General features: G+C 42.7%; 1 protein-coding gene across 3 annotated transcripts in view; it reads right to left on the bottom strand.

Moving 5' to 3' along the window:
- TRANK1 (tetratricopeptide repeat and ankyrin repeat containing 1) overlaps positions 1–27,071 on the bottom strand; it is a 265,426-nt gene that overhangs the window by 186,299 nt on the left and 52,056 nt on the right. For all 3 annotated transcript variants that reach the window (XM_029589706.1, XM_029589707.1, XM_029589708.1), the window contains 2 exons: positions 26,859–26,993; positions 13,672–13,798 (listed from right to left, as the gene is read on the bottom strand). In XM_029589706.1, coding sequence (XP_029445566.1) covers positions 13,672–13,798; positions 26,859–26,992 — 261 coding nt within the window. In that variant the 5' untranslated portion in view covers position 26,993. The remainder of the gene's footprint in view (positions 1–13,671; positions 13,799–26,858; positions 26,994–27,071) is intronic.

Here is a 27,071-nt window from a genome sequence, read left to right as displayed (position 1 = left end):
CTTCAGAGCAATTACTTGAAGAAAAAAACAACCCAGTCCCATCAGCGGAGCATGGATCTCTGGGTGACCAAGCGGCGCCACTACTTGCCCAAAGTTACTGTCACTTCTTGAAAAGTAGTCCAGACAAAAATAGGACATGACGATGTGTATTTACAACCAAGTTGCAGCTTTGCAAATGTCCTCAGTAGAAACAGCCCCGAGTTGAGCCACTGAAGCTTCCATGGCTCTCACTTGATAAGCCTTAACAAAATATATAAGCCAGCAATCGCAAGAAACAGAGCATGATATAGCCCACTAGCAAATTGGAAAGAGCTCTCTTTGTTACTGCCACTCCCACTCTATTGGGATCAAAGGATACAAATAGTTGAAAAGCTTGACCAAGAGGTCAAGTCCTTGTCAAATAATGTGCTGGAGCTCTCTTACAATCAAGGAATGAACAGCCGTTCCTCCTTTATGTGCACTCAATCTTCCCCAATCCTGTACTCTAACCTGCTATGCCTGTAAATCCTCAGTTATCTGGTTTACCCTATTTATTTAAATTAAATTGTCCATGGTCCTACAGACCTATAGCGTACCCAATACATAAATGCCACAGACCCTGCTAACTCCCTTGCACACCATTACTGTCCTTACTTGTCCAGCTACACTAAGTCGTGGCTTATATGTATACTGTAGTCCAATCTGCTATGTGCCTACTAATCCTAATTTTATTGCAGCATGCTTTGAACTTGTCAGCTGGAAAAGCATGATATAAACAAAGGGTGTTGATCATGACAATGACATGGTCTCAGAAAGAATATTGGTGGCATGACAGCTCGGTAAATGTGAAAAGTCAACACCACTTTTGGCAGAATAAATAGAACCAACCTGTTGTGGAAGAAACTGAAGATATGGTGGAATATAAAACCAGCACTTGCAATTCACTGACTCTTCCAGGGGAAATAACTACTTTGAGCAACACAAATTCAAGTGAGAAATTTCAAACTCACTGACTACAGAGGTTAAAAGGGAGGCTTCATGAGCTCTGCTAATGCTATATTAAAGTCCCAAGACACTGGAAGTTTACTAACCGGAGGCTTGGGGTGCCAAAGTCCTTTCATAAACTTGGGAGACCAAAATGGTGAATACATTGGAGCTCCTTCCACCTGCTGGTGATACACCATGATAGCACTGAGGTGAATGTTCACGGATGATGTACTGAGACCCAAAGATGAAAGGCAAAGCAAGTCCTGGAGCAAATCCTTGGGGTTGTAGGGAAAAAAAAAGGTCCTAGAGAGCTGGACTGACACCAAAACAAGAGCCTCTTCCACTTGAAATTGTAAGACTTTCTAGGCCGATACTTATACTATATCTTTCACCCCCTTCAGGAGGAGCAAAGGAGCAATTACTGAGCGCTCAACAGCCCATGCTGTGAGGGCCATGGAAGACAGATTCAGGTGGCACTGGTTCCCAGATCCATCCCAGGTCAGGGGTCAAGCAAGGCAAAAAGGCCTTTGGCACCAGAAGAGGCATGGAGCAAGATGTCTAAGCGGGGCTTTCAGGCTGCAGCCTGTCTTCGGTGCTAAAGAAGAATAGAACCATTTCAGCGTAAGTGCACCTGCTCAGTAAAGTTTTACTGAGTTATGAGAGGTGGCTCTGTTCAGCACTGTCTGATGACATCACCCACAAGTCATAACTGATTCAGCCCTACTTGCTGACGGAGAAAGACCATTCACCTCCAAGTCCTGCTAAACTCTTATTGGGCAGATTACATAGGCAAACCTCCTCCACTCCACCTCCAACACAGATACGTTTCATCACTGCAGAAATAAAAGTTCAAGAAATGCATTTTATCTACAGCTTAAAACCTTCTCTTTCTATCCTAGATTCCCCTTTTTCCTGCTACAGAGGAACCCAGGGAGAATTTAAAAGCCTATGACTGATTTTTTATTTTTTTAATGTGCAAAATGTTCTCTTCCAACCCCTTCACATGGTGCTACCAGGAGACAGGTTTCCAGGTTATCAGTAGGAGCTCCTGTGTGGCCCCCACTCCCCATTTTACAGTAAGTCATCACATGTTTCTAACACTGGCCAAGCCAAGTGACAAGTACCTTGGCAGGATCCCAAAAGGTTGACAGATTCCATACTGCTAATCCCAGAGATAACCAGATTTCTCCAAGTCCATCTTAATAATGGTTTATGGACTTTTCTTCCACAAACATGTCTAAACCTTTTTTAAAACCAGCTTTTACCACATCCTACAACAAATGCCAGAGATTAATTATGCAAAGAGTAAAAAAATATTTTCTCCTATTTATCTTAAATGTTTCACATTGTAACTTCACTGGATGTCCCCAGTCTTCGTACTTTTTGAAAGAATAACAACAGAGTCAAATTTACTGGTTCCACTCCACTCATTATTTCATAGACTATCATATTTCCCCTCAGCCGATTCTGCTCCAAACTGAAGAGCCCTAACTTCTTTAGCCATTTCCTCATAGGGGAATCACTCCATGCCCTTTATCATCTTGGTCGCCCTTCTCTGTACCTTTTCTAATTCTGCTATATCTTTTTTGAGATGCGGTGACCAAAACTGCACACAGTACTCGAGGTGCAGCTGCACCACGGATTGATACAGAGGCATTATGATATTCTCTGTTTCATTCTCCATTCCTTTCCTAATAATTCCTAGCATTCTATTTGCTTTCTTTCTTTCTTTATTATTTTTATATACAGACATTCGATCTGCGATATCACATCGGTTTACATTCAGGTATTGTAGGTATTTCCCTATCCCCAGAGGGCTTACAATCTAAGTTTTTGTACCCGAGGCAATGGAGGATAAAGTGACTTGCCCAAGGTCACAAGGAGCAACAGCGAGACTCTCCTGGTTCGTAGCCCACTGCTCTAACCACTAGGCTATTCCTCCTCCCTTCTTAGCTGCTGCCTCACACTGAGCAGAGGATTTCAATGTATTTTAAATGGTGACACCTAGATCCATTTCCTGGGTGGTAGACTCCTAGGGGTAGATTTTCAGACGAGCGCGAACAGCCTACTTTTGTTTGCGCTCCAGGCGCAAACAAAAGTACGCTGGATTTTAGTAGATACGCGCGTAGTCGCGCGTATCGGCTAAAATCCTGGATCGGCGCGCGCAAGGCTATCGATTTCGTATAGCCTGCGCGCGCCGAGCCGCGCAGCCTACCCCCGTTCCCTCCTAGGCCGCTCCGAAATCGGAGCGGCCTAGAAGGGAACTTTCCTTTGCCCTCCCCTCACCTTCCCCTCCCTTCCCCTACCTAACCCACCCGCCCGGCCCTGTCTAAACCCCCATCCTACCTTTGTCGGGGGATTTACGCCTCCCGGAGGGAGGCGTAAATCCCCACGCGCCAGCGGGCCTCCTGCGTGCCGGGCCGCGACCTGGGGGCGGGTACGGAGGGCGCGGCCACGCCCCCGGGCCGTAGCCACGCCCCCGTACCCGCCCCCAAAACGCTGCCGACACGCCCCCGCAACGCCGCGCGCTCCGGCCCCGCCCCCGACACGCCTCCCGACACGCCCACTCCGAAAACCCCGGGACTTACGCGAGTCCCGGGGTTCTGCGCGCGCCGGTGAGCCTATGTAAAATAGGCTCACCGGCGCACAGGGCCCTGCTCGCGTAAATCCGCCCGGTTTTGGGCGGATTTACGCGAGCAGGGCTCTGAAAATCCGCCCCCTAATGTGGAACCTTGCATTGTGTAGCTATAATTTGGATTGCTTTTCCCTATACGCATCACTTTACATTTGTGAACATTAAATGTCCTCTGCCATTTAGATGTCCAGTCTTCTTACAATTTCTCACAATCCTCTGGTGATTTAACAACTTTGAATAATTTTATATCATTAGCAGATTTGATCACCTCCCTCACTGTTCCCATCTCTATATTAAAAAGCAACAATCCTTGTATAGATCTCAGGGGCACTCCACACCTTTCTTCATAGAGAACAATGACTATTTAGCCCTAATCTCTGTTTTCTATCTTTTAACCAGTTCTCAATTCACAACATGGCATCCTATTCCATAACTTTGTTTTAAACTATCAGACTTTTAAGAATGGTCCAGGTGGGGCTGATGTAATAAGCAGCGCTAAAACTGCCATGGGTTTTGTACACATTTTTCCAGCGCTAGTCTTATGCGGATACGTAATAAAGTGTTTAGCGTGAGAAAAACGTGCACATAAACCCACTTTAAAACATGCGGCTGGTTTAGCAAGAGTGCATGCAGATGAGGCAATTAAGTATTCACAGGCTATAAAGAGAGCCACGCATCAATTAGTGCGGGTTTTTGAGTTAAGTTAAAGTGCCTCTCTGGAGACTGGTTTACACTGAGGTAATCATGTATTATCTTCACTTTTTCCAGATGTTTGGAACATTTTTTGTGAGTCAGCTGTAGAAATCTCTGCTACATTTCAGCACCTGCCAGCATCCGCTGGTAGCTCCCACGCGGTAGGAGACGGAACATGAAGGGGTTAGATATTGCTTTACCCACCGTCAGTTCCATTCCAGACCACAAACTTCTTCACTGTTTTATAGAAAAGGAAGTCTTTTGCTCCGAGAACACTGGTAAACAAATTTCTGGGAACATTTTGTTTCCTCCACAAACTTTGGTGAAACAAGTAGATTTTAACAAGCTGAACACAAATATGCATTTATTATGTCAGTATTACGTACCATTTGTCAGAAAGGTGCGATATACATTAAGCATTATGTATCTGTAGCGGCATAAGCTATAATGGCAATGTTGGCACCAGAAAACAAAACTAAAAATGTTTTGCCACAGATTTTCATTTGTAATCACTGTCTGACGCTTCGCAGATGAGAGTCCAACAATAGTCACCCAGCATGGAGGGGTTCCACTTGCCTTGATACCATTTCTCCATTTTGACGATGAAACCTTCCCAGACAACCTTGGCATCACTCACAGCGCCAAGGTTGTCTGGGAAGAAGTCCAAGTGGGAATGAAGAAAATGCATCAATTTGTATGCCTGAAGCAGATTTTCAACCTGTTGGACATAGTCTGCTGCCTTATAGTTGCCTAGAAAGTTACAAACGACATTCTTGAAGGCTGTCCACGCAACACGTTCTGTTCCTTGCAGAAGGCCACCAAAGTAGCTATCCTTCATCACAGCTCGGATTTGTGGGCCAACGAAAATACCTACTGTCCAGCAAGAAAATATATGTACACAAGATTATATTTTAAAATTTCACAATTATTTTAACACAAAATTGGCCATTTCTCAAAAACCTTACGTGATGTACAAATTTCGAAGTAATATCTGTGATCAGTATCAAAAAATTTATTTGGAACACCAAAAAGCCTGAAGGAAACAAAAACTTTGTTTACCAGTGGAATTACTCTCGGGTCACCGCATTAATGCAGGTTTCAGCACAGTTTATTATATAGGACCGTGAGTGCACGTTTTTGCAAGCATTTTCGCATGGGTTTCACTTTTGCACAGATTTTCTGTACGCATCTCATTTGCGTATGGGCCCTTTATTACATCCCATGGAGGTGCCTGCTTTTGCTGCACGTGCTAATAAAAAAAAAAAAAATACGCGCTGACAACTATCACCAATTTCACTGCAGGTGCACCTCGAAGAGGCTTTCTGGCATCTCCACATTTATACCCTTCCTACAACCAACTGATTTCAAAATAGTCATGCAATCAGTAGTACTCTCACACCTAGAGTACTACAATGCCTCTATGTTGGCCTTCCTCAAAAAACAATTACCAAAACAACAGATATTACAAGATGCCACTACCAGAGCCATCACTGGCAGCAGAAAACGGGAACACTCCTCCCCCTCTACTGATCTCTCTGCACTGGTTCCTTGTTTCTCACAATTTTATTTCTAGCACTCAAAGCAAAAAAGGGCCTTGGTCCTACTTATCTGACAGAGAAGATGAAGGGGTATCACCCACTTGTGTTCAACTTAAAACAAACCGCCTGATTACACTGCCCCTCAAGACAATTCGGCAGGGGGAAAAAAAAAGGATCCAGAACTTTTAAGGGTGTGGCACCTGAACTGTGCAACTCACTCCCACTCTCTTCCCCCCACCTTGTGAGCCCTAATGATTACCTGACCGAACAGACCGTCTCCTGCTGGACTGCACAGGGTACAGGTAGACATTTTTGCAAACAGACCAAGTTAGGCAGTTTATGCTCTTTACATTTCAAAGGGCATTGTTTAAAGCCCTAGCTTCAGCTGTGATGTGAATTGTAGGCTAACATCCTTCAACTTTTATTGTGTACTGTTGTGTTATGATCCAGAAGGTAAAGTCTTTACATTTTCATTTTACTCTGATTTGCTTATGGGTTTTTGGAAATAGCCCTTCCCATCAATTATCTGAAAATCAGATACTAAAACAGGAACTATCAAACTATCCAAGAATGTATAGCATTTACAATTAAAATGATCAAGCACTTGGAAACAAATAGGGCCAGATTTAAGATTTTGGCACCTATCGGCAAAATGGTACTAAAGCAAACAGCAGCAGACTCCTCCTTGGCCTGGATATTGGGCAACCTTCAAAATTTGGCACCCTAGGCAGTAGCCTACGTTGCCTATGCCTAAATCCGGGCCTGGAAGCAAACACAAAGGGGACCTTAATAGAGAGAGTCTGCCTTCTTCACCTAATACCAGACACAGTCCCTCCTGTAGCTGTAAAATTCTTTGGTTTGCTTCCTTTCTCAACCTTCCGCAAAACATCTCCCCTCTCCCTCCCCCCCTTCCACATCCTTGTATTCTTTGCAGCTTTAAAAACAAACACTGCCCCAGTAAGGCAATTTGTAATTTATTTGTATAATCAGAGACAACATGATCCCAACTGGTATCAAGAGAGTATAGCTCTCAAATGCTAGTCACAAGTGTATTATTTTACAAATGTGCACACCATTTATTAATTGCTCCTAATATATTAATCACTCCTAATATATTAATCACAAAATACATTCATTCCTAACTCTAGCATGATACCCTTGTATTATAATTCCTCGCATTTATAAATAGTTTGTTATAGTCCTTTATATATTAATTATAGTCCTTTATATAGTACCTGTTCTTAATACATATATATCTCTTGTGTTTTATTTTTACATATTTTGCGATTGTTCTATGTAAGGGCCACGCCCAAAAGTTCTTAGTTGTATGTAAACCGATACGATGTGCAAACGGCTATCGGTATAGAAGAAACTCTAAATAAATAACTCTAAACACATAATAAATACATTCACTCCTCCCCATTAAAACCCTATGAACTCTTAAATCCAGAACACTCCTTTACCGTCTTACCTCCTTCACAACGCCTCCCTCTAAATGGAGTGCCACATGAAACGTCTTAAGAGTCATCCTAAAAAAATAAGTAAGTAAATAATCTTCTGGTCACGAAATTCTCTAGGGAGCTTATTCCAGAAACCCAATGTTATCACAACCTGTTTTGAGACCTTTACATTTTCTACATAAACAAACAACAATCTTTTTTCAAAATTCCTGGAATCTTGGAAGTTAGACATCCTTTTTGTTGCCCAATGAAAGATACCACAAGCCTACAAAAGATTCCAGTTTTCTCTGGGATCAATACGGCTATAGGAACTATTCTTTTTCAAACATCCTGAACACAGTGGAAAAGGTTAGTTTGGTCAAGACTGAGGGAGAACTAGTAGAACAGAAATTGACAGGAAGATACAGAACTTCCATTCTGGGTTCTCCCACCATTCTGTGCCATACTGTTTTCCTCTGTACCAATGCGGTACAGAGGAAAACAGTATGGCCTGAATTACTTGTCCTCTATACATGGCATCTGAAGACACCTACTTAGTCCAGTTTAAAATGTTTCAAGAATGTGCACAGTGACTGCCATGTTGCTGATTTAAAAAACCTGCTCTACCAACACCACTGCCTGTTCTGCAAAAGTTGCAGAAACTCCTAGAGAAGAATATGATTTTATAAATGTTGGATGAAACTTCTCTGTGCAAAATGGAAGGTTTGGGGGGGGGAGGGGGCAGTTTTACATACATAGGAGCAGGTACGAACAGCAAAGTTGACATCACTGAAGAATTTCTGCTGTTTGAATTGATGAAAGGTACAAGAGTTGATTTGTGCAATGCACTCTCTACCTTTGCTAGAAATAACACCTTCCTTCTGTGCATTGTGCCCGCGATAGCACTCTTTACCTAGCTTGTTTGAAGCTGTGAAATCTTAACAGTTTTTCTTTTCAGGGTTTTCAGGTGGGGAGTGTACGTCGCTATACAAACCCGGGGGAGCTAATGGTTCAGAGCGCACGATTACATCTCCTTGTGGAGGAGGATGGGTATAATAAACTAACGACCCCAAGATATTTAAAAAATATCTTAAAACCCATCTTTTTACGATTGCCTTCAACAAATAATCTATTCCATTTCATTTTGTCTTTATGATTACTTTGATTTTATATTTTGTTTCTATTTTTAGTTGAAATTGTTGCATATTCATTTTATACTATAAAACACCGTGAGTGTACTGCTGTAATCCGCCCTGAATGTAAGAAGGGCGGAATAGAAATATTTTAAAATAAAATAATATTGTGGGGGCTTTTTATTTTCTGTGGTTCATTGTTTTTGTAGTTATGGTGGGCGTTGGGTTGGCTCTGGCAAGAGGTAATGGCCTCCAGACTCTGGCTAGTACTCTTGAGGAGCTCCTTACCTGTTGGGAGGGAAATGGCGGGAGAGTGGTTTAGAGGATGGAACAGCCAGAACTTACCACCTGAGAGGGGAAGGGGAAGGAGGAATGCTATCAAGGTGCTTTTTCTAAGAGCTGTAGGGGGGTGGATGCTTGTTGTGCACTGGTTCAAGGAAAGGGGTGGGGGTGGGGGAATTGTTTGTACTGTATGAAGTAACATGCTTAGCATAATACAGCTTCTTTCTCAGGCTGGTGTGCTCATTTGGATAGGCATGGGAGGGCTCCTCCGCAACAGCCAAGGCAAAATTAAGTTCTATCATGGCTGATGTTAAGATAATTTCTCTAAATGTAAGGGGTTAGCTACATCTGTTAAAGGGATCTAGGATTTTACAATTTTTGAAAAAGGAAAAAGCGGATCTGGCATTTTTGCAGGAAATCCACTTAGAAGAACAAGAACATGAAAAATTGAAGCAGGCCTGGATGGGTAGTATTTAAGCAGCTTCCTATTCTTCTCAATGTCGGGGGTTTTGTATCTTGATAAATATACATTTCCCATTAAAAGTACATAGATCTTGCTGTGATCCAGAACATAAGAACATAAGAAATTGCCATGCTGGGTCAGACCAAGGGTCCATCAAGCCCAGCATCCTGTTTCCAACAGTGGCCAATCCAGGCCATAAGAACCTGGCAATTACCCAAACACTAAGAAGATCCCATGCTACTGATGCAATTAATAGCAGTGGCTATTCCCTAAGTAAAACTGATTAATAGCAATTAATGGACTTCTCCTCCAAGAACTTATCCAAACCTTTTTTGAACCCAGCTACACTAACTGCACTAACCGCATCCTCTGGCAACAAAGGAGCTATGTTATTTTAGAAGGGAGTCTTTATGGTCAAACTATTACCTATGTAAGCATTTAAGTGCCTAATACAGGATTGCTGGAATTTCATACTAAATTTTTGCAGGTTCTCTTGGAGTTTTATACTTTTCATTTGTGCCTAGGTGGTGACTGGAATGAATGTGTAGATGCCCACATAGACAGAGGGAAAAAGCATACAAGTGAGTAGTAAGAGTTGGTTCAAGAACCGATGTGCTTCTATGATTCAGTTGATGACTGGGAGGCACGGAACCCGGAATATAGGAATTATACGTATTACTCTCCCAGACACTGTACTTGCAGCCAGATTGATATTTTCTTATGAACAAGGCCCAGGCTGTTTCTATTGCAGACTCCGACATATTGACCTGTACTATTTCCAACCACCATGCTATTTCTTATCTCACAAAGAAGGGGCACAGGTGGATATAGGCTAGCCATGGCAGTTGAATGTTTCCTTACTGGGTCAGAAAGTTTCCAGAGTACAACTTAAAGAGCTCATGCGGGATTTTCATAGACATAATTTTTGGAAGATTATAACCCTACACTTCGGTGCTCAGGGGCCTTATACGCAGATGACGCACTGTTATTTCTCACACATTTGTCCAAATCCCTGCCAGCATTATTAGACCATTTAGAACATTTTCACCAGACCGCAGGATATGTGGCTAACTACTCTAAATCGTAGTCCCTAAAAGCAGGCACCCACAGGCCTTGGATGATTTCCAGGAAAGTAAAGATAGGTTAAAATATTTAGGCATCTGGATCCCGAAGGCAGTTACATAAAACAAATTACAGCCCTGTATTCCAGGTGATTAAAGCGGATTTAAGGAAATGGGCCTCTCTACCAATATCTCTATTTGGGAGAGTGAATTTCATTAAGATGGTGGTGTTACCATGGTTACTCTATCCCTTCATGCATGTACCATGTGATGTACCTTTGTGAGCTCTACTGGCTATTCGGGGTGAGATTTCCAACTTTATATGGCAGGGCAAGCCTCCACGGCTTAAATATGATGCTATGGTTCCCTTAGGCGAGAGGGGGCGGGCCTTAAATTACCAATCTCTTATGGTATTATTGGTCTTATAGATTAGCACTTTTGCGGGTCTGGTTGGGAACTGACCCTCCAGAGGCATGGCTTTCTAAGGAAGTGGGTGGGGCAAGAGGTTATAGCTCAGGTGCTCTTTTGCATAAGTCGCTCTCATCCAATACTTATAGACAGTGTGTCCAAGGACATCCAATTATAGCTCATACCCTCCGTGTTTGGAGGTCTATCAAATCTAAGATTACGATATTGGATGTGCAATGGCCATACATGTCTCCCTTGTCCTGGAATCCAGATCTTTCTAAACATACATTCTCCCCAGACGTAGAACAATGGGAAAGGAGAGGGCTTAGGTTTTTGGGGCAATTAGTTGATGGAGATAACCTTAAGTCCTTTACAGACCTAATGAGGGAATATCAGGTATTGAATTCCACTAGGGGCCTTTATTTCCATTTAAGGAAAGATATCTCAAATCAACCACTGAATTACGATGCAGTAGATGATTGTGAAAGGGTGGAGGGTGTACTCTGTTGTAAAGACAGGTCCAGGCATCTCATCTCATTTCTGTACATCTCTATCCGGTCTGAGTTGGGAGAGGTTACTACGGCCAACGAAGTTAGAGGTCAGGGATTGTAAAGCTATTTGAAAAGTCGCTCGGAATATTTCTATCTGTGATAAAGGTTATAAGGTGCTATACAAATTATTACATTGTTTATATCGCATACCTGCATTTTATGCTCGCTTTAGCAACAGTAGTCCACTATGCTGGAGAGGGTGTGGGAGGGAAGATTCATATCTTCATACGTGGTGGGACTGCATTGAGCTACAAAACTTTTAGAGTCAGATTACCGATTGTATTTCTGCAATTTGCAAGCAACTGTTGATGCCTCTTTATATTTATTGGGAAAATGGGGTAACAAACGGGGAATTAGAGGGCATAGGAAGTTGGTCGGGCATTTGTTGCATGCAGCTCGTTTAACAATTGAACACCAATGGAAAAGTATTCCCCTCTAGAAGCTGTTGGGAGTCCAAACTTGCAGAGACAGCTGTACTAGAGAGGCTAACCTATATGCTCCAGTATAGAATGGATACCTATAAGCAGATATAGGATCCATATTGGCCCTGGCAGAAAATGGCTACAGATGTCTGATTGTTAGATGCTTACCATGACGGTAATGAACATACATTGTCTGACTCAATTACAATTTATTGATTGTATGCATTACAATTTGATCCAACTTTTTTGTTTATGCAGTACAATACATTGTTATTGTATATGTTTGTACAATTATTTCATAAATAAAGAGTTAAAAAAAATGCAGTAGCTCCTCAAGGTTGATTGGTCTTGAACAAAGGTCCTGAGGGTTTGCCTGATCAGCCACACCATGTTCTGCTGAATGTCTTTCAACATGCTCACCACTCTTTTTTTCTTCCAATTACATTTTTTTTTTTTTATTAATCACAGAACATATTACAAAACAGCAATTTGCTGACACTGTTAGAAATCACATGCACAGCAATGACATTTTTTCCATTATAAATCCCCCCCCCCCCTTTGGATGACATCAAACTTGTTCAAGCAGTTGAGTAGACAGTCTCTGAAACAGCTGGAGTAAGTCAATATTGTTGATAATACCATTTCGGAAATGGTTCCCATGCTACTATACGCTTTGACACCTAATCCTTTTGAATCGCAGTAACGTAACTCATAATATATAGTCCATAATCTGCGTACCACTAGTCGCATTGTATGTGGCTCTGGACGTTTCTAGTGTGCTGCCACTTCACAGCGAGCTGGGCACAGAACATGGTTAATCAAAAGCTTCACTTCCACTGACCAGCAATCCAAGTATTGTAATAACAAAAAGATCTTAAGAGACCATGGAATTAGAATAGAAACCATATTCTCAACCATTGTCCCAGTATTCTTCCAGAGGGCACAATACTCGGACAAGTCCACCATATATGAAAAATCTTTCCTTGGTCATTACATCACAGATGGCAGACAGATGACTAATTTGGGTACATCTTAATGGATTTTATCAGGTGTCAGGTACCATCTATACATTAATTTGTAATTCGATTTGACTATTGCTGAAGATAAGGAACTTTTAGCCATTGCCATATAACTTATGTTCTTATGTTCTCCCACACTTGGACATCCAATTCTTCCCCTAAATCCTTTTCCCATTCACTTACATGCATTGTCTTATCTCCTAATGGAGGCACTAATAATTTTTACAATTTAGAAAGCAAACCCCTGTGAGCATTTGATTTTAAACACATATCCTCAAAATCAGAGGGAGCTCTAGCAACCTGAGTTCTAAATTTGCATCTGTGATAAACAGTGAACTAGTGGCAAATATCTACGGTGCACATATGTAAAAAACATGTGCCGCACAAGTTCAAAATTAACAGAATAAGTATCAGAACTTATCCAAATAAGTTCCAATTTATCCTGCTAGGTAGAAGCAGAGGCGCTACTTAGCCAAATAAGTCTGAAAAGCACTACTTGCCCGTCTAAGTATCACTTTTCAGAGTCATCTGCTTAAGTAAGATAGCCGGAGAGGTCTGTAAAAAAGCTCTGCTTAGACAAATAAGTCTTAATATGCTACATAATGCCTTTGCTGTACTTAGATAAGTCAGAACTTGTCCATCTAAGTAGCGGCAAAGGCACTGCTTAGCCTGGTAAAGTGCATTCAAATGATATACCTGTGTATTTTTACTTCAGATTTTAAAGTGATACGTGAATAGCTTAGGCACATCTACCCCCAGCCCCTCCTCCCATAATTCGGCTTTTACACGCGTTAAATCAGGAGATTTTCTATTAAAATTACTAATTTTACCAGTCTACCAGTTTGCCTGGTCCATCTGCAGGTTATTGAGTCCCTCCTAGCTCTTCAGTCTGAAGACCCCCCCCACCCAGCCATTTTTTCACTTTTAAGACGCTAATGATCACTCACTCCATATGTCTCTATCTACCTTTACGCTTCTATGTATTCTAGACCCCCCAATAAAATATTCTATTTTCAAGTAACATTTTCAGAGCATAACATCCCATGTTATCCTGTAGATACCTTAAAATATGAAGGATCCTCCTGGATGCTTTGCTGTGCAGTGTAGTATGCTTCTGGCCATTTCTCCAGGTTATAAAAAGCATTTGATTTATTGCACAACAACACAGCCAGATCTTTGTGACAATCACTGCAAAAAATAAAATAAGGTTTCTAAGTAACTTAAAAAGAAATGTTGGTATCGAGAAACAGAAAATCATCAACAAACGCAAAACAAACTAGGAAAGCCTTGGATCAAGAGTAACAGTAAGTCCTACATTTGCCACCAAACTTAAATCTGACCCATAATGTTTAGAAAAGGGATTCAAACACACACACACACACACACACACACACACACACACATGCAGCCAGTGCACATCCCCTCACACTAAGGGATCATACAGAGCAGAAAATTTTTAAATACATTGTAGCGAAATATGTGCCCTGTGATTTCTTGTTTTGCCCTGAAACTTGTGTTTTCCCCCTAGAGAGAAATCATTTCCTTTGCGCTGGCCTGCAGATAGTATTTGACCTTTTCAACACTATAGTTCAAACTGAAGCCTGGACAGCTTGCCAGTACAGACAATGAAGGCTTTACAATTGCTGCAAAATACTGCAGCACGGCTAAATTTCAGGGACACGATAATCTTGGAAGAAGAAAAGTAACCACACAAATCCTCGCTATATTCTCAGTGTGGACTAAGTGTCTGCCATTCCATATTTCTCCTGACTGAACAGATCACTACTAAGAATATGGCTTAAGAAAGAGAGACACCTAAGCAAGTCTCCCCCATAGATTCAAAAGGTGGATCTAACAGAACTGGCAATGTGCTTTTACTCCCTCAAGGAACATGACACATCTTCGTCTAGAAAAGAGGATAGAGACCTACCTAATACCCACCTTTGCAACAGGCAATAGCTCCAACAACCACCTACAAGAAATTAAGAGTCAATTCCTTATCCAAACTTTCCTGCAAGAATTCCCGAAGTAAGGTACAGAGGCCACTCTGGGTATAATCCAAGGGACAGCATGCCAAATCTCAAAGATGTGCCAATTCTTACATACGCCAGGGATGTAGACTTCTTTGTGAAAATATAGGAAGGTACCAACTACCTCCTGAGAATATCCCCGACTTAACAAATTAGCCCTCTCAAGGGCCAAGCTATACGACAAACTCAAGCTGGGTCTTCGTGTTTCACCGGAGCCTGGAACAGCAACAATCCTGTCCTAAAGCAGCAGCACAGATCTCTATCAAATAACTTATCCAGGTCTATATACCAAGGATGGGCTACCTACTTCACCATCTCTCGAAGCCTCAAGGTTCTCTGAAGAACTCTGCCCACCAGAGGCCATATAGGAAACCCCCAAAGACGACCTTCTTGTGGTCAGATCTAAATCCAAGCATCCAACCTGGACTGATCCTGGTACGTACAGGGAACTGGTTTCCAAACGATTTATGGACTACCTGACTACTTGGCCTTTAAAGGTGTCCATACTTCCTGTGCTATACTTGCTCAAGGAGCCAGATCCAGGGTCACCACCAATGATCCCAACTCATGAAGATACCTCCACATTGCTGAATTCCTGATCTCCAAGTAGGAACAAACTTGAGCTTTCAGCTTCTGAATCCTTCATACCTTCAGCTGCATCTGACCTAGCTTTGGGTTAAAACAAGCTCCCAAATGTCCCAGAAACTGAGAGAGCAGCAGTCTGCTCTCAGCAAAAATGCCTTATCCACCCCAGTTCCTGCAACAACTGGGCCATTCTATGGACCAATTTCACTCAGTTAAACATATGGCCCACATAAAGGGTAAACTAAAACTCCTTCTTGGTGCCGAGCAGCTGCCACCACAACCACCATAATGGAAAATAAATTTGGGGCTATGGCTAAACTAAAAGGAAGAGCCTGAAAATGAAAAGACCTTTTCTTATGGGAATATACAGTATGCCTCCATCAGATAAGAAAATTACTTCTTACCTGCTAATTTTCGTTCCTGTAGTACCATGGATCAATTCAAACAGTGGGTTATGTCCCCCATCCAGCAGATGGAGTCAGAACAGAACTTTCAATGGTGCTGCTCTATAAGCCAGTGCACCCTCAGTAAACTCTCAGTATATAGAATATCAAAGCCAAAGCCAGATACTTGCAAAGAATGATGCATCAAGCTGTATAAACCCACTGAATATGGGCAACTCACAAACTATCATGAACAGAATGCTAACGAACTAACTTGCAAAAAGAACTGTGAAACAGTTAAGCCGAAGAACTAGAGACAGAGGTTAGAGCAGTAAATCCCCCAACATTCCCTGAGGGACTGATCCATGGTACTACAGGAACGAAAATTAGCAGGTAAGAAGTAATTTTCTTTTCCCTGTACGTACCAGGATCAGTCCAGATGGTGGGATATACCCAAGTGTCCCTAAAGAGGGTGGGCCCCTAAGAGCCCTGCTCGAACTACCCTGTCCCCAAACTAGCCGGAAGACGGCGATGGAAGTTGCAACCTGTAGTGTCGCGCAAAGGTGTGCAGAGACTTCCAAGTCGCTGCTCGGCAGATCTCCTGAACGGAAACCGACTGACTTTCTGCCCAGGAAGCCACCTGTGAGCAAAGAGAGTGCACTTTCACCCCCAACGGGGGCTCCTTACCTACTCCAATGTAGGACGCAACAATGGCCTCCTTGAGCCAGCACGCGATGGTTGTCTTTGTGGCCTTATGCCCCTTTCATGGCCCTGACCAGAGAAAAAAAAGGTGATCTGAAAGGCGAAAGTCGCTGGTGACCTCCAGGTAGCGAAGTAGTGAACGGAGATCCCATGGGTCCTCCGCAGAGAAGGAGGGCAACTCTACCGTCTGATTCAAATGAAATGATGAGACCATCTTCGGAAGAAAGGAGGGCACCGTGCGCAACAATACCCCAGAGTCCGTGAAGCGGAGGTAAGGCTCTCTGCAGGATAATGCTTGCAATTCCGACATCCGATGTGCAGAGCAAATAACCACAAGAAAGACCGTCTTGAGAGTGAGATCCTTGAGAGTAGAGGATCGCAGAGGCTCAAAGGGAGACCCCGCGAGGGAACGAAGGACCAAATTGAGGCTCCAGGAGGGACAAGGAGAGTGTATCGGGGGCCTCAAGTGTTTGACACCTCTGAGAAAACAAACTATCGGGTCGATACAGTATTGTTCGGTCGAAGATTGCCCGTCTGTAACGTGCTCGGAGCGCACAATTCGGGCGCGTAAGGCGATCCAGCGATACAGTCTCCAGTTTCACGCGTCCTTAGCGCTTCTTAAAACAGACGCATAACCCTTTCCGCACGCGGCATGTAAATGAACGAATTAGCTGTATAATGCTGTATAATGAAGGAATTAGCTATTCCCCTCCGATACCGTAACGCGCGCTCAGATTATCTCCTTAGTAACCCGCTGTTTTGCCGCGGCCTTAACGTGTTAGTTTACCGCCTCCCCCTAGTAGGTGTTAGGACCGTGAGTCTAGTAACAAATCCATCGACACCGCTTAAGATACTCAAAAACAATAAAACACAATAGGAAAACAATAAAACAATAGGACTGGATCTACCAAAGGGTCTAGATTTCTGAACTCCTCCCGACAAAGATCTCCCCTGCTTATTTGTCTTTGAGTCTCTAAACCAACTACAGTCCTGCATTAGGTAACTTCTCGGCCTGACATCTGGGAGCTTTCCAAAGACTCCCTCCCAAACTCTGCTAACCTCATGAGGCTGTTGCCAAACAGCAAATTCCCTGCAGAGGGAAATTTGGTCAACCTTGTCTTAGAAAACAAATTTGCTGATCCGTTCCTGAGCCACAATATTCTTCTAGCTGACACAAAAGAGGGCATGCTAGTCTCTGATGTGCGCACCAGGTCAAAGGAAGGCTACATCTGAGATGCCTTGACCAGAATTACCATCTAAGGAACTTTCTTGCAGTCGCTGGGATAAATGTAATCCTGACTTTGCTATACTGCAGCCATATGTGGCCACCTGAAGTGTCATACTAGCCACCTTAAGGCCTGATTGATTCTGCTTCTTTTATTTTTTGTTTTGGCCTGCATATCTTTGAGGGCAGCACATCCCTAATTTGTAATCTATGGCATTACTGCACAATTCAGTGCATTCACATTACGAACTCTTAAAATATCCCTTTCCCTTAGAATAAGTGGACACTGTGCTTCCACAGCCTGTCCAAATTTAAAACTGGCTTGAGGAGAATTCCATTCTAAAACCGCCAGGTCCTAGACTGATCTATGAATAAGGAAAAATTTAGATGGCTTTCAAATACCGATCATAATAGGACCTCAAACAAACTGCAACCCTCCACACCTTCTTCTCCAAAGAAGTAATCTTTCTCCATTTCTCCCTCACTGTCATACTCCCCCTGGTTTTAAAAATCCAGAAGGGATCCATCAAATCTGGAGGACTATTCATCCTTCACTTCTTCATTTTCCTTCCTCGGCGTCTTCTGTCCTGACTCTGCAATTTTACTGTGGGAAGGGGGAGGGGGAGAGGTATCAAAGAGATCAAGAGAAAAACTCAGAATCCATTCAAAACTTGGTATTAAGTAGAAAAGGACCAGAAGGCTCATCTGCATACTGTTCCCAGCATCCCCTGGGAGAGGACTCCAGAGATCACAGTGAGCGATCCAGGCTTTGAACTCCACAGCCCCAGCTTCCAGACACCCCACACCCTTTGCAGTAGAAGAGGATCAGAAGTGCACGCTGTTAGGTGCGCAAATCTCAAACCTCTCAATACTTTAGAGTGACGATCACCTTAATGATGGTTGAAGAGGATTGTTAAGTATAGTTTTGGGAAATCTTAGGACTTAAAAAAGTTTGGAGAGAGATGAAATAGTGGGATATATTCTTCAGAGTTTGTGTGTGTCTGAGATAATAAGCAAACCAGAGGGAGTTAATTCTAGTGTCTGTCTTTCCCTCCCACCCACCCCTAGCTCAACACCTTGATTTTTAAGAAAGAGACACTTTCTCATTAAAAATCAATCATGCTTTTATCTAAATCATACTATTGCGCCATCCCTTTCTGAGAATTTAACCATCCCCTTGTAGGTCACTAGCAGATTAATTAGTGAATACACCTATAAATTTACAATACTCTAATTCCAACTCCCTTAGCAATGTAAACTTAACTAGGAACTTAAAAAAATTAAGATGAAGTCAGCAGTCCAGCAGCAAGAAGGGGGCTTTCCAGTCTTTTGCATCCAGTGTCACATGTATGATTTTTTTATCCGCTGGTGAGAGATTATATGTATGCACCTGGTGCAAAGAGCTCCTAGCTCTCAGAGAACGAGCCTATCTCTGGAGGAGCTGAGGCAGATAGATAGGTACAGTGATGAGACCTTCAGGGATACAGTAGCCAAGTCCCAAATCCAATCTGGCAGCCACTATGCTGCCTTGGATCAGAAAGATCTCCTGGCTGGAGAGCATCATCCTGGTGTAGCAGGAAGCGATCCTGTAGCAAGGACGTGCTTTCCAGTTAATACACTGTCTTCTCGCACTGAGGACAAGTCTCCCAGGGCTACTGCTCAGGAGGGAAGGGTTAGGTTGGTCATCATAGTTGGTGATTTGATTACTAGAAATGTAGATAGCTGGGTGGCTGATGGATGTGAGGACCGCCTGGTAACTTGCCTGCTTGGTGCGAAGGTGGTGGACCTTGCTCACCACTAGATAGGATTGTAGACGGTGCTGGACAGACGCCAGCTGTCGTGGTCCATGTAGGCACCAATGACATAGGAAAATGTGGGAGGGAGGTTCTGAAAGCCAAATTTAGGGTTTCAGGTAGAAAGCTGAAATCCAGAACCTCCAGGGTGGCATTCTCTGAAATGCTCCCTGTTCTACATGCAGGTCCCCAGAGGCAGGCAGAGCTCCGGAGTCTCAATGCGTGAATGAGACGATGGTGCAGAGAAGAGGGATTCATTTTTGTAAGGAACTGGACAACTTTTTGGGGAAAGGGGCGACTTTTCCAAAAGGATGGGCTCCACCTTAATCAGAGTGGAACCAGTCTGCTGGCCTATACGAATCACCTGAGCTAAATAATTCCAAATTATCCCTATCAACTGAAAAGCAGTGTGTTAATACAAACAAAAAATGCACTTTGAAATGTCTGTATGCCAATGCCAGAAGTCTAAGATGAGAGAGAGAGTATACAGCAGTGAGTGATGGGATAGACATATTTGGCATCTCAGAGGCCTAGTGGAAGGAGGATAACCAATGGGTCGGTGCAATATCAGGGTATAAATTATATCGCAATGATAGGGAGGATGAACTTGGAGGGGGAATAGCACTTTATGTTCAGGAGGGTGTACAGTCCAACAAGTTAAAGATCATACAAGAGACTAAATGCTCAGTAGAATCCATATGGGTAAAAAATCCCATGTGTGTTGGGTAAGAATATAGTGATAGGAGTATATGTTATAATTAGTGAGGTTTGGGTGGACCCTTGGACACTGTGGCAGCTGACCACACCCAAGGGGGGAAGTCCCGTGAGGGGCCACAGGTCAGGCTCAGCTTAGGACACACAAACACAGAGATTGATCTTTTATTAGACAATGTGATGAAGCCACCAGAGGTGGCAGTAGTGAGCAGTGGAAGTTGCCCGGCTGGGCTAGTATCCCTCAGGCGCTGGAACAGCAACTCCTCTGGTAGCAGTGCTGTAGTGGAAAGAACTGAGAATAATGACTACAGTGGAATATGCAGAAGCCCCAGTATGGAGAACCCCAGGATAGGGAGAGCAGGCCTTCGAGGAGAGAGTACCTGAACCCTGAGAGCTGAGAGGCTTGAAGGTAATGTACTCACACAGCGGTTCCACATAGGAGATGGCACTAGGGCTGGAACGGAGACAGGCCCTCGAGGAGCAAGTACCTGGTTCCAGGGAACAGCTCTGAGGTGAAGATGGTAGTACTCACTCGTGTTGAAGATAGCGAATCCTTCCAGGCAGAAGAGAAGGTAGGAGCAGGCAGCGAGTCAGGGAACATGGGCCCTCGAGGAGCAAGTACCAGTTTCCTGATAGCGACCTGAAAAGCAAGTGAGGCCCCTGAGGAGTGGGTACCTCGTTAGCGTTAAGAGACCAATGGGAATTGGAGGCAGAGTAGCTGGGTACAGAGAGCAAATCCCATCCGCAAGAAATCACCTTTGCTAACTCAAAGACTAGCAAACATTGTAGGCTTTAAATATCCGGGCAGCGTGACGTCATCACAGGGGGACAACCCTGAGGTTTGCGCCAGGTAGGAAATAAGAGAAAGGGCCGCGCGGCGCGCGCGCCCTAAGGTACCAGCGGAGCATGGCGGGAGGCAGCGCCCAAGCCGGTCCAGGGACGCCGGAGAGGACGGCAGGCAGACGCCGCGGCAGCCAGGCCTCCTTCCTCAGCAAAAGGAGGTGCAAAGAAAGAAAGGTAGGCGGAGTGAAGCCGTCGGAAAGGGACGGTTGCAACAGTATATTACCGTCCACTTGGCCAAAATGATCAGACAGATGATGAAATGCTAAGAGAAGGGAAGCTAACCAATTTGGCAGTAAGGTAATAATGGGAGATTTCAATTACCCCAATACTGACTGGGTAAATTTAACATCAGAACATGTTAGAGACATAAGGTTTCTGGATGGAATAAATGACTGCTTCATAACGGGAGCTATTTTAGATTTAATTCTTAGTGGAACACAGGATTTGGTGAGAGAAGTAATGGTGGTGGGGCCACTTGGTAAAAGTGATCATAACATGATCAAATTTGAACTAATGACTGGAAGGGGGACAATATGTAATCTATAACTCTAACATTACATTTTCAAAAGGGAAACTTTGATAAAATGAGGAAAATAGAAAAAAAAAAGGAAAGGTGCAGCTGCAAAAAAGTTAAGTGTACAACAGGCGTAAACATTGTTTAAAAATATAATTTTAGAAGCGCAGTCCAGATATATTCCACACATTAAGAAAGGTGGAAGGAAGGCAAAACGATTACCAGCATGGTTAAAAGGTGAGGTGAAAGAGGGTATTTTAGCCAAAAAATATCCTTCAAAAATTGGAAGAAGAATCTATTTGAAGAAAATAGGAAAAGGCAGAAGCGTTGTCAAGTTAAGTGTAAAACACTGATAAGGCTGGCTAAGAGAGAATTTGAAATGAAGTTGGCCGAAGAGACAAAACTCGTAATAAAAGTTTTTAAATATATCCAAAGCAAGAAACCTATGAGGGAGTCGGTTGAACTATTAAATGACCAAGAGGTTAAAGGGGCTCTTAGGGAAGATAAGGCCATTGCAGGAAGACTAAATTAATTCTTTGCTTCTCTGTTTACTAATGAAGATGGGGAGATATAGGTTCCTGAGATGGTTTTCAAGGGTGAGGAGTCAGATGAACTGAACCAAATCACTGTGAACCTGGAAGATGTAGTAGGCCAGATTGACAAACTAAAGAGTAGCAAATCACCAGGACCAGAAGGTATGCACCCCAAAGTTCTGAAGGAACTAAAAAATGAAATTCCAGATCTATTAGTTACAATTTGTAACCTATCATTAAAATCATTCTTTGAACCTTAAGACTAGAGAGCAGCAAATGAAACCCCAATATTTAAAAGGAGCTCCAGGGGAAAACCGGGAAACTATAGTGATGTGAGCCTCACTTCAGTGCAGGGAAAATAGAGGAAACTATTCTAAAGATCAAAATCACAGAGCATATAGAAAGACATGGTTTAATGGAACACAGTCAGTATGGATTTACCCAAGGGAAGTCTTGCCTCACAAATAGGCTTCATTTTTTTGAAGGGGTTGATAAAAATGTGGAGAACGATGAACAGGTAGATATAGTATATTTGGATTTTCAGAAGGCGTTTGTCAAAGTCCCTCATGAGAGGTTTCTAAGAAAACTAAAAAGTCATGGGATAGCAGGCGATGTCCTTTCGTGGATTACAAACTAGTTAAAATACAGGAAACAGTAGGATTAAATTGTCAATTTTCTCAGTGGAAAAGGGTAAACAGTGGAGTGCCTCAGGGATCTGAACTTGAACCAGTGCTTTTCAATATATTTATAAATGATCTGGAAAGGAATATGATGAGTGAGGTAATCAAATTTGCAGATGATACAAAATTATTCAGAGTAGTTAAATCACAAGCAGATTATGATAAATTGCAGGAGGACATTGCGAGACTGGAAGACTGGGCATCCAAATGTCCACATTAAATTTCATCTTTCAATTGCAAGGTGATGTATATAGGGAAAAATAACCCATGCTGTAGTTACACAGTTAGGTTCCATATTAGGAGCTACTACCCAGGAAAAAGATCTAGGCATCATAGTGGATAATATATTGAAATCATCGGCTCAGTGTACTGCGACAGTCAAAAAAGCAAAGAGAATGTTAGGAATTATTAAGAAAGGAATGGCGAATAAAATAGAAAATGTTATGATTACAGTACAATTCTGGTCTGCGACAACCACATCTCAAAAAAAGATATAGTTGCAGTGGAGAAGGTACAGAGAAGAGTGACTAAAATGATAAAAGAGATCGAACAGCTCTCCCCTGAGGAAAGTCTAAAGAGATTAGGGCTGTTCAGCTTGGAGAAGAGATGGCTGAGGGGGGGTATGATAGAGATGTTTAAAATCATGAGAAGTCTAGAACAGGTACATGTGAATCGGTTATTTACTCTTTTGGATAACAGAAAGACTAGGGGGCACTCCATGAAGTTAGCAAGTAGCACATTTAAAACTAATCGGAGAAAAAAATAATTTGTTAGTACTGAACAAGCTCACTCACCATGACACTGCTGAACCCTTATTACCTGCTCTCAGAAGGAACAAGTACCCTAGCATTGCACACTGAGCAGTATGACTCAATTGCCAGCGATTAGGTCCTCCCGTCTTCAGCCACATAGCCGCTGGTTACAATGTTCATTTCCCCGCAGCGAACACACCACCTACAATCGACCTGCTCCATGGGAGAGGCTGCCTCTATATTCCCCGGCTCCAGCTACTCAACTTTTTTTTTTTTTTTAATTAAAGGAAAAGAAATTAATTCCCTGTCAGTAGTCTTCTGAAGCCACTGTAGGATCACTGCAAAACGGGCAGGGGAGAAAGGCATGAGGCCCGGCACTACCGGATTTCAGTACTCTCTCAGGACAGAAGCACACCAAGAGTCACCAACCCCCTTGCTCATCCAACTCAACCAGGAAGGATGGCCCCACCAGGACTGCAGGTTTTACACCTCTATCATCAACATAGAAACATAAGAAATTGCCATACTGAGTCAGACCAAGGGTTCATCAAGCCCAGCATCCTGTTTCCTTCAGTGGCCAAACCAGGCTACAAGAACCTGGCAAGTACCCAAACACTAAGACAATCCCATGCTACTGATGCCAGTAGGAGCAGAGGCCATTCCCTAAGTCAACTTGATTAATAGCAGTTAATGAACTTCTCCAAGAACATCTCCAAACCTTTTTTTAAACCCAGCTAGACTAACTGCTCTAACCACATCCTCTGGCAACAAATTCCAGAGCCTAATTGTGCATTGAGTGAAAAAGAATTTTCTTCGATTAGTCTTAAATGTGCTATTTGCTAACTTCATGGAGTGCCCCCCAAGTCTTTCTATTATCTTAGTGTAAATAACCGATTCACATTTACCCATTCTAGACCTCTCATGATTTTAAACACCTCTATCATATCCCCCCTCAGCCGTCTCTTCTCCAAGCTGAACAGCCCTAACCTCTTTACCCTTTCCTCATAGGGGAGCTGTTCCATCCCCTTTATCATTTTGGTTGCCTTTCTCTGCTGAAGGTAGAGAAATACTCTAGCTTACGGATTTTTATCTCTGTCTTCATCTGCTAGCAGGGAGGCAAAACCCAGGAGTCTGGACTGATTAGAGGTATGAACAAGAACAAGGTTTAGCTCCTCAGATACATCATGCAAAATACAGTAGACACGGTAGCTGATAAAAATTCAGAGCCCTGGATGAGAGAGTGACGTAGCTCAAAGCGAAACATATTAGCTAGTCTTGTAGAATAAATCCCAGAGCAGTGAGAAAGGTTGTGGAAACTTCATTTATCATGTGGTTCAGATTTTCAGAGGTATAGCCAATTTGGTTTGATGTAGCAAAAATGACAAGAGATAGGCGGTAGCTTATAGACTAAACAATTTATATACTATCATATAGGAACTTTGATACTATAAGATTGGTTGTCTTGCAGAGGAGTATAATCAACAGAAGAGTCATCAGCATTTCCATCTCTTCGTCTCTTTTCATGGAAGACCACAACACATATCCTTTTCCACACAAGCCAGGAGTTCAACTGCCATCTCTTCAATGTCCTGGTTCCTATCCACTTCACTTCACTTCCTGACCTAACACTGCTCTCATCTTCCTGTGCTGCACTCTCATCTTTCACTGGCATCTCACTTCTTACATCTTCCAGTCAATCTGGCTATTTCAGAATCTTTCTACTAGTGCCCCTTGCCTGGGCTGGGCTTCCTTTCTAGATCACATTTTTCTCTTGCTATTTCACTTTCTGCATAGTTGTTCAGTTCTTTTTAAGAGGTCATCACTTAGGTACTTTTATTTTCTGATTCCTCCAATTAAAGATCTTAAAATTTCCATTAATTGCCTTTTGCAGCTTTTCCTTTGATATTTTTACTCTTTCCTCCATGTTTTGAAGGGCTCTCCTTGTATACTCTACTCTACAGATGCAGAAGTTTTGACAAAAAAGGATCAGGACATGATCTCACTTTTAACGTCAGTAGTCCACTTAACTATAGGTAATCCTCTTAATTATTTTGTAATGTATGTGGTCTATCTCCTGCTGCAATGGGTCCATGAAAAGAGTCACCATGGCCTATAGCTGCACCAAGGTTATCATTTCCACTTGAATATTTGGCACTACCGGGCTAACCATTATTAGCCCTAGTGAAGTGTAAGCACCTTGTTATCCTGGGTGACATGCAGCTTATATTAAAATTTTCTTTTTGTTTCCTTTCATACTTCAGTAATAGTAACCTTCCTGAGGTCTGCTTTAGATGCTGTATGAATGATTTAAAGTGCACTGTGAGTAGGATTAGAACTTGTATTTTCTATCATTATGTTGAGGTAAATTAGAATTTGTGTTTACTATTATGTCTACCAGATAATGTATAAATATGAACCTGATTACTGTATTTTTCGCTCCATAAGACGCACCTGACCATAAGACACACCTAGGATTCAGAGGGGGAAAATTAAAAAAACACAAAAACCGGTGTGCTAAACCGGCTCTGTTCCCGGGCGTCTGTGCATCTTATGGAGAAAATAAGGGGAGTGCATACAATTATTTTTTGTCCCCATTTCGTTTTCTGGTCTGGGAAGGGCCATTTTGGTCCACTCCCCAGATCAGAAAACTTTTATCGTTCTCTTTCTGTGGGAAAAAAAAATAAAAAAACAAACCCCTCCCAACCCTTTAAATTTAATTAACTACAACCCCCCATCCTCCTGACCCCCCCCCCCCAAGACCTGCCAAAAGTCCCTGGTGGTCCAGCGGGGGTCCGAGAGCGATCTCCTGCACGTGGGCCGTCGGCTGCCAGTAATCAAAATGGCGCTGACGGCCCTTTGCCCTTACTATGTCACAGGGGATGTTGGCACCATTTTGATTACTGGCAGCCGACGGCCCAAGTGCAGGAGATCACTCCCGGACCCCCGCTGGACCACCAGGGACTTTTGGCAGGTCTTCGGGTGGCGGGGGTCAGGAGGATGGAGGGTTGTAGTTAGTTTTTTGGGGGGGGGGTTATATTCGCTCCATAAGACGCACAGACATTTTCCCCCCACTTTTGGGGGAAAAAATGTGTGTCTTATGGAGCGAAAAATATGGTTTATAGCAACTATAGTGATATCCAAGAATATATTTGACTAATAACTAGAATATTCGCTGTTCCGTAGAACAAAAAAGCAAATGTAGACACATATCTGACAACTGACCATGAATATGAATACCGATTTTGTAAACTATTGTGATCTTCTTTGGAATGCCGATATATAAAATTCCTAAATAAATAAATAAAATAAATATTAGATCCTCACATGAAGATACTCAACAATATTTAGCAATAGGCATTTACTCCATTTAAGTATTCTCTCCTCTTTTGACCTCTGTGTGGGAAACTGTGTGCAGCCACAGGGCATTTCACTCAACCTTCTCAATGCAGAATTGCATTTGCAGCTGTGAAAACTGAGCAAGAATTAGTTATTACCTTTTCAAATGATGATACTGCATCAGAGTGAGAATAGCTTGGTCATACTTCCGAATCGCCAAAGCATAGCTGCCGTTTTTAAAATCCTGGTTCCCAGATGTCTTCAGGAACTCCACATAGCTGATGGGATCCATTCTGAGGAAAAATCATTAAAAAAAAAAAAAGTCAGACTCCATTCAATAGATGCTTTCAAACTGCGCTTATATCAGAACT

The sequence above is a fragment of the Rhinatrema bivittatum genome, chromosome 2 (assembly GCF_901001135.1).
Source record: "Rhinatrema bivittatum chromosome 2, aRhiBiv1.1, whole genome shotgun sequence".
Lineage (NCBI taxonomy): Eukaryota > Metazoa > Chordata > Amphibia > Gymnophiona > Rhinatrematidae > Rhinatrema > Rhinatrema bivittatum.
This window is presented reverse-complemented; position numbering and strand designations above follow the sequence as displayed.